The sequence below is a fragment of the Podarcis raffonei genome, chromosome 10 (genome assembly GCF_027172205.1).
Source record: "Podarcis raffonei isolate rPodRaf1 chromosome 10, rPodRaf1.pri, whole genome shotgun sequence".
NCBI classification, from domain to species: domain Eukaryota; kingdom Metazoa; phylum Chordata; class Lepidosauria; order Squamata; family Lacertidae; genus Podarcis; species Podarcis raffonei.
In genome coordinates, this window is record NC_070611.1 from 16962273 (window position 1) to 16974545 (window position 12273).

At 45.0% G+C, this 12273-nt stretch overlaps 1 protein-coding gene across 1 annotated transcript; it reads right to left on the minus strand.

Moving 5' to 3' along the window:
• Nucleotides 1-1872: 1872 nt before the first annotated feature.
• LOC128422649 (phospholipase A2 inhibitor and Ly6/PLAUR domain-containing protein-like) lies at nt 1873-11936 on the minus strand. Its single transcript, XM_053406928.1, has 5 exons — nt 11851-11936; nt 8067-8189; nt 6899-7054; nt 4098-4238; nt 1873-2607 (listed from the first exon to the last, which is right to left on the minus strand). Exons 1-5 carry the CDS (start codon nt 11897-11899, stop codon nt 2390-2392), a joined length of 687 nt encoding a protein of 228 aa, XP_053262903.1. The 5' UTR covers nt 11900-11936; the 3' UTR covers nt 1873-2389.
• Between the last annotated feature and the right edge of the window lie 337 nt (nt 11937-12273).

Here is a 12273-nt window from a genome sequence, read left to right on the forward strand (position 1 = left end):
CTAAAATGTAACACTAATGTGTCAAGAAATGAAACTTATCTGTAGAAAACGCAACTTGAAAAAAGAGAAAATGCATGTATTTTTGTAAACAAAAAAATCTAAGTGTACAGATGTCTTCTAAAAGTCAGATAGTTATTTATTTCCTTGACATCTGATGGGAGGGTGTTTTGTATGGCAACTCCATACCTTCCAACGTTTCTCCAGTGAAAATAAGGAGGTCCTTTTATCAACCAACCAACCAACCAACCAATCAAATAGTACCCTGACCATCTGCCTGGATTGCTCCAGCCATTCTGGGTAGCTTCCAATGTATATAAAAAACATAAAACATTTTTTAAAAAACCTTCCCTATACAGGGCTGCTTTCAGATGTCTTCTAAAGGTTATATAGTTACTTATCTCCTTGGCTCAAGGGATCACATAACTCCAGACCCTCCAACATTTCTCCAATGAAAATAGGGACGTCCTAAGGAAAAGCGGGACATTCTGGGATCAAGTCAGAAACCGGCTTCTCTAAATCCAGACGGCTTCTCTAAATCCAGAACTGTCCCTGGAAAATAGGGACACTTGAAGGGTCTGTAAGATCCAGAAATTTCAAGCCACTAATCAACAAAAGGTTTTCAGTAGTGCTAATAATACAGACACATACACAAAACCAGTGTGCAGGCGCTTCATACATAAATGTACAGACTAAGGGAGTCGCTTCTGGCTTCAGGTTTTTGCTGAAAAGGCTGAGAAATCACAGGTATAAATCAAATTCAGATGCCAATCACAGAAACATCCCTCCCTGTTATCTGCTGTCTTGTGATATGGTCCAGCTTCTAGGCTACAGGGCAGAAGTTGCTGTACTCTTGCAATACCACCCAAATCTGCCATGTAGCAAAAAGTAGAATATAGAGATATAAAAACAGGGCTGGTTCTGACATGGTCCCAGGCTGCTATCCTGTTGAACCTTTTGGGAACTCAGTGCTGCTTCCTGTGGTCTCCCATCGAAACACCAGTGAGGTCCAAACACAGATATTTTTAACAATGCTATAGCATCAGACACCACATGAACGGGCCATGCCTATTTACTCAGGTGAGCCTAGTTTCATCCTAAACATTTTATACATGGTACTGGGATGAACCAGGGACTCGGGTGGCGCTGTGGGTTAAACCACAGAGCCTAGGACTTGCCGATCAGAAGGTCAGCGGTTCGAATCCCCGCAACGGGGTGAGCTCCCATTGCTCGGTCCCTGCTCCTGCCAACCTAGCAGTTCGAAAGCACATCAAAAGTGCAAGTAGATAAATAGGTACCACTCCGGCGGGAAGGTAAACGGTGTTTCCGTGTGCTGCTCTGGTTCACCAGAAGCGGCTTAGTCATGCTGGCCACATGACCCGGAACCTGTACACCGGCTGCCTCGGCCAGCAAAGCGAGATAAGCACCGCAACCCCAGAGTCGGTCACGACTGGACCTAATGGTCAGGGGTCCCTTTACCTTTTTACTGGGATGAACCAGGCTGAAGTTTGATTTTGAGAACCCACCACATGTGGAATGATCCAATTTGGGGCCATGAGCGAATAGAAATGGACATGCATTTCATGCCATGTTCAGAACTTACGGGCTCCATAAAAATACTTTAAAGCAATCGGATCAATTAAGAGCTTTTTCCAGCTATTTTACAAGCCCGTTTAGTTAACACAGATGCTCTTTCCCTGTCTTTCAGCATGAAGTAACTAAAATGTGAAGTACAATTGATAATTGTTGCAACCTATCAAACAATCATATTGATTGGAAATCCAAAAAGGGGGCTGTAACACAAAGAAGGTTCATAACCTCCCCAAAGCTTAAACAAACAAGAAACAAATTGATATTCCTGGGTTTCATTTTTTTATTTTACTATTGATTTTGCTATTTAAGAGATCGGTCAGACAGAAGAATGGGTAAGGAGCCAAATTGTTATTCAATCAAATGTTCAATCGGTTTGCCATTGTTGTTAAATGTCAATTAGGTGTTGGCACATATTCCTTTAGAACATGCAGGTGAAAGCTGATGTAGAGGACGGACTTGCATTGGCTTTAGTGCTTGGTGTTGATGACATGAATGTTACCTGCTTAGTTCATTTGGCCAAAGTCCAGAGCAGCCCACAGCCTGAAAAGAGTCTGTGAACAGGCCTTCATCATGGAGAGGAAAGCACTCTACTCAGTCTTTAGTACACCTGCGGCTGCGATTCTCACTTTCATTGATAGGTTGATCGATTAACTGGAATCAATGGTTGCCCCTTAGTCCTCAACATGCGAAAGAGCAAATGCTCAGGTAATCCAGTTATGCTAAGAGAGAGTTGTCAAGCTTTTAACACAAGCCTCAGCTTAGCACCTCCATCCGTTTGTTAATGCACACAGATTGTAAGTTAGGAATAGAGCTTCATGAGGAAAAAACCAACAACGGCGGAAAGGAGGAATCCAGTTGGTCCAAGAGGCATATTGGCTGGGCTGCCGGAGGCCGCTCTGCATTCAAGGTTCGTGATGGCCGAACTGATCCCCGTAAATGTGGCTGCCCCTCCCAAAATAGGAGCGCAGACGGCAGGTGTAGCACAACCCTTCATAGCAACTTTCCCGGTAGCTTCACCTGGTATTGGAAAGAGAGAATATAATAAGGTGGTTGTCAGCCACAAGAGGGCGGCAGTTGATCATCTAAAGATTCTCTCACTCTTACACTTTCAAGAGCAGAGGGCTGATTTTCTGGGAATTTTTATTTTGTTTGGATAGACTGATGCCTCTTTCCTGAAAGTTGCAAGGCAGGTCACAATCAAATGCAATACTACGACAATGTAGAATATAATATTATTTATTGTGTTGCTTTATACACGGGTGGCGCTGTGGTGTAAACTACTGAGCCTTGGGCTTGCCGGTCAGAAGGTCGGCGGTTCGAAACCCCATGACGGGGCGAGCTCCCGTTGCTCGGTCCCTGCTGCTGCCAACCTAGCAGTTCGAAAGCACGTCAAATGGCAAGTAGATAAATAGGTTCTGCTCCAGCGGGAAGGTAAACGGCGTTTCCGTGCGCTGCTCTGGTTTCACCAGAAGCGGCTTAGTCATGCTGGCCACATGACCCGGAAAAACTGTCTGCGGACAAATGTCGGCTCTCTCGGCCTGTAAAGCGAGATGAACGCCACAACCCCAAAGTCGTTCATGACTGGACTTAACTGTCTGGGGTCCTTTACAGATAGGTAGCCGTGTTGGTCTGCCATAGTCGAAGCAAAATAAAAAAATTCCTTCCAGTAGCACCTTAGAGACCAACTAAGTTAGTTATTGGTATGAGCTTTCGTGTGCATTACCTTTATCTTTACCTTTTTTTATAGTAGGGTTGCCATATTTGAAGAAGTAAAATCCGGACACAAGTTGCATTAAAAAAACAACAACACAGCAAACGAAAACAACAACACAGTAGACATCAGAATCAACAGAACAGAACAGCCCATAATCAAAGGAACAACCTTGGTGCCTTGGCTAATTCAACTGATATCTCATGCTTAATTGGAAGTTAATAAATTCAGTCCATTTCCCAGGGCTAAGCAAGTGTGAGTCTGGGTAGAGCTTACATGTTTTGGAAGGAAGGTGGGATATAAATGTAATAATTAAAAAAAAAAATAGAATTTCATTCGCAGCAAAACCAAAAGAGAATTTATTCCCGTGGGCATAAATTGACATGGGAAGCTGAGAGCCATCTGTTCCATTTAGCAGCATGGTAAAGAGAATTTACCACTGTTTTGCTCCCCCATATTTCTGATCTGGTGAAGTAGGACTAATACAAAAATTTGAGGGGGCCCTGGCAAGTGCCTTCTGGAACTATTCTTTGTTGGTGGACCCATACTTGGTGTGGTGGTGGTGGAAGGTGGCAGTAGCAATATTCCAAAAAGAACCAGGCAATTGGGTCCAACTGCCGTTTTCATTTCCAACAGCGCTCCCACTATCGCATTGTTCCAAGGCATTGAGGGAAATGTAAATAGTCTGAACTTCTTGAAGTGCCATGCCAGATATTTTTTTTATCTGTGTGTTTATGCTATGAGCGAAGTCCAAAAGAACCCAAACCAAATGCATGCATGGGAATGAATAAATTACCTGTATGTATGAATCCAGCTAAGTCAATGCAGTGAGATTCAGATCCAACACAATCCACTGTTTCATCACTGCATGAATCAGAAAAGGAAGCATAGCAGGCTGGGCAGCGAAGGCCGTTGAGTTTGGTCTCCAGACGCTTCACTGAACCAAGAGAGAAAAAGTCAACTTCCTGAGAACGTTACTGGGTGCTGCAAATATAACTGATCTGCACAGTGGCATGAGAAAAAGAGTTGTAAAGTACGACTAATAATAATTTAATAATTTATAATAATTTATTATTTATACCCCGCCCATCTGGCTGGGTTTCCCCAGCCACTCTGGGCGGCTTCTAACCAAATATTAAAAACAATACAGCGTCAGACATTAAAAACTTCCCGAAAGAGGGCCACCTTCGGTTGTCTTTTAAAAGTAAAATACTGTATTTTTCGCTCTATAAGACACACCAGACCACAAGACGCACCTAGTTTTTGGAGGAGGAAAACAAGAAAAAAAAACATTCTGCAACTCAGAAGCCAGAACAGCAAGAGGAATCGCTGCGCAGTGAAAGCAGCAATCCCTCTTGCTGTTCTGGCTTCTGGGATAGCTGCGCAGCCTGCATTCGCTCCATAAGACGCACACACATTTCCCTTACTTTTTAGGAGGGAAAAAGTGAGTCTTATAGAGCAAAAAATATGGTAGTTGTTTCTTGTCTTGACATCTGCTGGGAGGGTGTTCCACAGGGCAGGTGCCACACAAAATAATTACATTAAGCTAGAAATTCCAAGGAGGAGGGACCTGGCCAAGGGGGCCCCATTTTCTGCCACTTCCCCATTGTTATAAGAAAAAACTGCTTCTTTTCCCTTATGGGGTACCCAAGATCCAGTACAGAGTCCTTATGTAGGTTCTCTATCAGTAGGAGAAAATAGCAGAGGCCAACCGGACAATATCGAGAAGCAAGGCAGCTAGTAAGCCTGATCTTTATTAAACTGTTGCAACAGGGTCCTCACCCCGCCACGCAGGAGGGAGGAGGAACCCAGAACATTGGTGTGCAAGCTCTTATGTAGACTTTTGAAATTGACACCCTGTAGCTCAAGACTACCCCCAAAAACATCAAACATACATCACTGAAGGGGTGGCCTACAGCAGAAAACCTGTCTGCCAGGATACCTGATAATGGTCACTGTTGGCTTTTACCTGGGCATTCTGGCCATTCTTTTGTGATGGTAAATACCCAGTTCGTGAATCCAGGTCACAGGCTCACCCTATTCATACACAGATACGCCCTTAAGACAGGATTTGTGAGCAAAGAGACAATGGAGAGGTTTTGCCATTTCCTTCCTCCTTGCAGAGGTCAATTTGGGAGAGTCAAAATGGCTTCAGGATTGTTCTCCTGTACTATTTCAGACCCGTGGTTTATATACTTAGGTATGTGTTTGGCTTGTACATTTATGAACATTTACTTTCTATATATATATATATAAGACCTCAGAATTCCTATAACACCATGTTGGGTGTAAAATGCAAACTGGATGCCAAGGCACATGCAGTACAAAGCAATCTCTTGGGATAGCAATGTTTTAGCCTAGCCAATGGAGCAGTGAGTGAACAGTGAGCCCCAGAAAGCCCTTGAGATGTTGTCTGAGGGTCACCTGATAAATACTGATAAAGGAAGAGGGGAAATGCCTCAGCCAGCCTGTCCTAGCAACCGGACTTTAAACAAATCGGGTCCTCCCTCAAAGAGGGCACGTGTTGCGGTGAGACCTGGCAACCAAACCCTGTGTTGTGGGTGGGTAAGATTGGATAGCAACAACACCCAATTGGTAGGTCCCTTGATGCTGGGCATAATCAGGCCAATGGGACACAAGCTAAACGGATCAAGGGACCTATATATACCTATGCACGTGACCCAGAGCTTACTCTTTCGGCTCGTGCATCGGAACACCCACCCACCTCTCCCTATATTTAGGGCTTTGCGCTTGACCTTGCTATGTTGTCGTGTGTCGTCTGTCATTGGGACAGGGGCACAGCAGGAATTTCCCCCACTTGGCTGATTGGCTGGTGCCATTTAGGTTTTGTCTGCCGCCTAGCAAATTGTCACTACTTGTAAGGTTGCAGACAGGCTCTGGTTCAGATGATAGGGATGGGAGAACAGTCTCGCCATCCCTATGTGAAGGGTATTCCGTTAAAGGAATCCAGGGACTCAATGGTTTGGTCAACCCCTGAGAGGGGGTTGTGCCCGTGCCTGAGTCCAGGGGGATATCTGGGTGGTGGACATAGCCTGTTCCTGGCTTTCCACTTATCCAGGTGTTCACCCTAGGCTGACCTATGCTGGAACCCTGGGTCAGCGCTACCTGCATGGCAGGGAGCTAGTCGAACCAGAGCCTATGCAACCACTCACTTGCTGTACAGTGGTACCTCAGGTTACATACGCTTCAGGTTACATATGCTTCAGGTTACAGACTCCGCTAACCCAGAAATAGTACCTCGGGTTAAGAACTTTGCTTCAGGATGAGAACAGAAATTGTGCTCCGGTGGCGCGGCGGCAGCAGGAGGCCCCATTAGCTAAAGTGGTGCTTCAGGTTAAGAACAGTTTCAGGTTAAGAATGGACCTCCGGAACGAATTAAGTACTTAACCCAAGGTACCACGGTAATCAATAAAGTTGTGGCCTAAATTCTGCCAAAAACCAAACCAAAATTTGAGTCTTGTCTGAATTTATTTAAGGGGGAGGTTTAAAGGTCTGAACACGCAAAAGCTCCAAAGGCATGTATACAGTTGGGTGTGCAAAAGGGACCAGAAAAGGAAAATACAAACTGATACCTACATTTGGCAGGAAAAGCGGTATTGCAAGCATCCGTCTTACAGCAGGAAACACTGGTCCTCGATCTTCTCTTTTTACCCAAGTTAATATCAGCGGAACCGACTTCGCAGTAATTGGATGGAACACAGTTCTTAATAATGCCATTAACCTTTACATTTTCTGCAAGAGGGTATGGAGAGAAAGATGTGAGACTTCCTATCAGATGATGAGGATAATGCACATAGCACAGAGGCTCAAAAGCGAATCATTTCTATAAAACCATATATTACTGAGAACTGGGAAAACTAAAGGCCCCTGCTGTCAGCCCCCTCGCACAATGATACTATGTTTTTACATTTCTTAAAAAATAATTTTATTCTTATGTATTTCTTTACCACAATTTCCTCCCAGCTTTTAAAAAAGGAATTTGAAGCAGCACACATAATTAATCCCCTTTCTATTTCAACTTCACAACAAGCCTGTGAGGTAGATTAAGCTGAGAGTTAGCCCAACTCTGTAACCTTTGCGTCCTACCGACTCCACCATCCCCTTCCCTGCCAATATTGCACTCTGAAACGCTTAACAAAATTAACCGTGGTGCAATAAAATAGAATGCAGCACAACAAAATACAAAAGTCTACAACCATAGTCATTCTGCTGCTATACCAAGCTGAGCTGAGCATGCCTTGGTTTAATGTGTCGCCAGAGCCTGGACTCATGGTTTAGTTGTCTCCAGGCTAACCATGGTTTGTTGTAACCATGAGCTGTAACCATGGTTTGTCCTTCGTAAAAGTCCTGATGGTCACCTAATACTTCACTCCTCATCCCCAGTTACACCAGTTGGAGGGGTTAGGATGGGATCTATTCCCCTGCCCCAGTATAAACGGCTTACACTGGTGTAAACCTGGTGAATATTTTCCAGCCGTATTTTCCTAGTTAGTATTGCTCTACCCAGTGTGAGTGCTTTTAAAAAGGAAAGTGTTGCACCCCTAGTTGATTGGTTCTGCTAAGGTAGAGAATTACCATGGAGAGAGGGGGCCACCACAGATGAGGCCCTTAATTAGACAGTCATCTGCAGGCCTTCCAGTGGCAGAGGCACCAATAGTAAACCCTCACCAATATGCAGCAACAAATCATGGATGCATCCCACCGCCGACACACAAAAACAATCATAAAAAAAAATCATGAATACCTTCAAAAAGTTCACTTTCAAACAAAGTGATGCCACAGAAATTGTGGTCTTGGGGGCAAGTCACCACTTCACCAGTGCAGTTTTGGCCTAGGCCTGTGCAAGCTTCACATTGTAAAGCAGTCCCTGGAAAAGGAAAAAGAAAAAGAAAGGAAATATATTATGTCAGTTGGATTTAACTAGTTTCCTGTGATTTCTCTGTACCTCTCTCTGTTTTTCCAGGGAAGGAAATGTCCGGACGTAAATAGCTTTAAAGGATGAAGTTTCCTCTCAGACCAGATGCACTTGTCTGACAGGATCAAAACCAGTCTCCATACTTAAGTTATGGGTGTGTGTACACAGTTCCACATGCTTTTGAGAAGGGGGTGGTGGAATGTAGACTGGGTATAATTAATTCCTAGCATTTGCATAAACGTAAAGCTATACAAGCCAAGATACAGAGGCCATCTTCTGACCTCACATATATTAGGAAAACACCTTGAGGGGCTTCTTTCGATTTTCATCAGTTTCAGAGACAGGGGATGAGTTCCACCACCACCCGTCTCTTAAGGTGACTTGACCACATCGCCAATAGCCAAAACCTGCTCACCTGGTTCACATACCTGTTCAGCAACAGCTAAGAAACATTTTTGCTGGCTTTGGGTGAGTCATTGTTTCTAAATTTAGGCTAATACGCCGGGTTGCTGACAGAACTGTGTATAACTCTTAAGCTTCAAAACAAAGCAAATTACCTTCAGTCCTGCAGGGGGAAAGTAGCATCCTGAGACTGGCGACGTTTTGTAAATAAGGTATGTTTGCACGAATTTGCATAATTTATTCTGCACAGGGCCAGCCCAGAACATGTTTGTGGCCTGAGGCAATGGTGCCTCCACCATTCTATGCGTGGAGGACAAATGGAATGGTAGTTAATTCAATGCTAATCATGGGCCAGTGTTTCCTAATGTGCCTGAAGGCAACAGGTTTTTCCTAGGGGGGTGAAGATCAGGCTGCATGGCATAAACAGCTCTGCAAAGCAGTTTAAGAAGCAACAACAACAGTAAAAATATTTTAATTTTTTTAAAGTGATAAACCATTGACTTCAAAACAGATGCAGAGATAACCATGTGGCTGTTCACTCCATGTTTCTTGCTGAAACACATACATATACACATGATGCAATATATAATAACTGGAATGTATTTTCTTTTAGAAAATTAGGAACATAACAACATATGAAGACTGGATTGCACCAGAAGTCTACCTAGTCCCACATCCTGCTTCTCAAAGTGCCTGACCAGCACCCTGGCTAACTCCACAAACAGAGCATGAAGGCTATAACCCTGCTCCATAGTACAGTGGTACCTTGGGTTACAGACGCTCCAGGTTACAAACTCTTCAGGTTACAGACTCCGCTAAGCCAGAAATAGTACTGGGTTAAGAATTTTGCTTCAGGATGAGAACAGAAATCGCGTGGCGGCAGCAGGAGGCCCCATTAGCCAAAGTGATAAGGTAAAGGTAAAGGGACCCCTGACCATTAGGTCCAGTCGTGGCCAACTCTGGGGTGGCGGCACTCATCTCGCTTTACTGGCCGAGGGAGCTGGCGTACAGCTTCCGGGTCATGTGGCCAGCATGACTAAGCCGCTTCTGGTGAACCAGAGCAGCGCATGGAAATGCCATTTACCTTCCCGCCGGAGCGGTACCTATTTATCTACTTGCACTTTGACGTGCTTTTGAACTGCTAGGTTGGCAGGAGCAGGGACCGAGCAATGGGAGCTCACCCCATCGCAGTGATTCAAACCACTGACCTTCTGATCAGCAAGTCCTAGGCTCGGTGGTTTAACCCACAGCGCCACCTGCGTCCCCAGCTAAAGTGGCACCTCAGGTTAAGAACAGTTTCAGGTTAAGAACAGACCTCCAGAACGAATTAAGTTCTTAACCCGAGGTACCATTGTATTCAGCGGCATCCTATTGCAGAATCTGGAAGTTACATTTAGCCAGTAAAATAACAGCGCAATCCTAAGGAGGCGGTGGCAGAGGAACTGCACCAGCCAGGGCAGAAGGTAGAGGGATGAATTTTCCATTTTCTCTACCATTTAAACCAGGGGTCAGCAAACGTTTTCAGCAGGGGGCTGGACTATAAGCCGCTCCTCCACCAACTCTCCCCTCCCTTCTCCACAGCACCAGACGAGCCCCGGTGGCTGCTTACCTGTGTCTTGTGAGTGGCAGGGGCTGGTGGCGACGGGACGATGAGGAGCGCACGAAAGGGCTCTGGAGAGGGGCTGCTTAAAATGGCGGCCGCTCAAGCACTGCTGCTACTGGCACCAACAAAGCCCAGCCCCCTTCCTCCTCTAGGCAGGGCAGGGAGAAGCCAGGAGGAGGGTGGGAGGAGGTGCCGCCGCCGCTGTGTGAGGGAGAGGGAAAGAATGCGCACACTGGCGATCCACGTGGCGATTGCCGGACCATCCAGAAGGCAATTGGGCCTGATCCGACCCGAGCGCCTTAGTTTGCCGACCCATGATTTAAACTAATGAGAGGCAAAATACACCGGCTCCAAAGCCTCAGGTCCTTTTTTGACATTTCCAGGGGCATATCAGGGAACTGAGAGGTCTCTCCTGACTGCCCTCCATAAAGCTCATTTTCAGGACCATCACCACCAGTGATACAGTAATGACCCACCATTCTCCGCTGCTAAACTGGGGAGGTCTCCCTCTCTGCCCATTTGACCCCCACCCCTCCGCCACCCGCCAGTGGAGAGGCAGGTGCCCAACATCCAACAGCTCATTGGTTGCTCTGTTTGGAAGCTTAGAATTACTTTCTAACTGAGTTTGTATACTTTAGGTAAAATTAAGGTATAGAAAAGCTCACAACATGGTGAGTTGCACTGGATATTGGGGGAAGGAACGGGCAGAAGGAAGAGATGGGTCCACTTTCCTTCTATTCACCATTTTTGAAATAAAACATTGTTTCTTATGAGTGATCTTGTCCTGGAGCTGTTCATAATTTCCAGAGTTCTTTTTTTTTTAACATTAATGAAATAAAACTTAATGGAAGCTGGGGCATAAAATCTTCCAGACATTAAGGGGAGGAGGGGAATGTTCTTTGCGACACAATATGTTTCCAATAGGTAGAAATTACACTCACACAAGTATATTATATTATATTATATTATATTATATTATATTAGCATTAAATTAGCAGGGGAGGCAGTCAGGTTATCATATCTTCCCAGCTACGATTTTTATGTTGGAAAGCCCTCAAAATAAGTTCAGTTCTCAGAAAACATTGTGACAGGGATTTAGGGAGAACAATTGGTTTAGTTCAGCAGTGAAACTGCTGCTGTCTATATCTCACATATCTCTGTCAATGGCTGCATTGTTGGCATAAAAGCCATACAGGACTCGGGAGCTAGCTACATTCCAGAAAAGAGATACATCCAGATTCAGAAACGAGAAACATACAATTATCTCCTGTAGAGCTATAATATTCTAAAGCAAACAGCATTAAGTACACACAGGGGATATTTAAAGAAAAGGGTGTCAGAGAATCCTTGCTTCTAAAGCAGACACATGCAAACATACATATACATAAGCACAATCGGACGTCTTCGTCTGCCCCAGCTGCAACAAAACATGTCTATCCCATATTGCGCTGTAGCTCTCAACTGGCTTGACTTTACCACAAAAGGTCCACACTTCCATTGTCTTCCAGACAGATGGATGCTGCCAATAATATTATGCCCACATCCAGATATAGATATAGATGCTCTAGCTAGAGATATAACTCTACCTACATAGGATGGGATACTCACCTCTGGCTATGAGTGCTGAGAGGAAGCAAATGCCAAGGAAGATCTGCATTGCTGCTGTGTGAGAAGTGGGTTGAGTCTCTGGTGAAGCCAACTCTTCAGATGGGAGTTATAGTCATGTCAACAATTACTGCCTAGGAGGGAGGAGCATTTAAAAGCATCTCTCCTCAAGGCCACATTGGAGAGGAAGTTGAGCAAGGAAGGTTCATCTGTTACATTTTTTTTCTCTCTCTCTCTCTCTCACCCTCATCCTTCCTCCACGGAGCCTGAGTGGGGTGTGCATTTGCGCCATGTTATCCTGGCAACAACCCTGAGGTAGATGTGAGATCGGTGACCAGCCCCAGATCACCGTCATGGCTGAACAGGGATAATTCTGTGTTGAGGGCGGCTGTCTACCAGCTCCACTTGGTACGCAGGCTGAGACCT

Excerpts from the sequence above, each read along its gene's own strand:
- LOC128422649 (XM_053406928.1), bottom strand. The coding sequence starts at position 11,899 with ATGCAGATCTTCCTTGGCATTTGCTTCCTCTCAGCACTCATAGCCAGA. Across the intron at positions 7,055-8,066 it reads TGAAAGTGAACTTTTTGAAG|AAAATGTAAAGGTTAATGGC; the intron begins GTATTCATGATT and ends ACCCTCTTGCAG. Across the intron at positions 4,239-6,898 it reads TACCGCTTTTCCTGCCAAAT|TGAAGCGTCTGGAGACCAAA; the intron begins GTAGGTATCAGT and ends CTCTTGGTTCAG.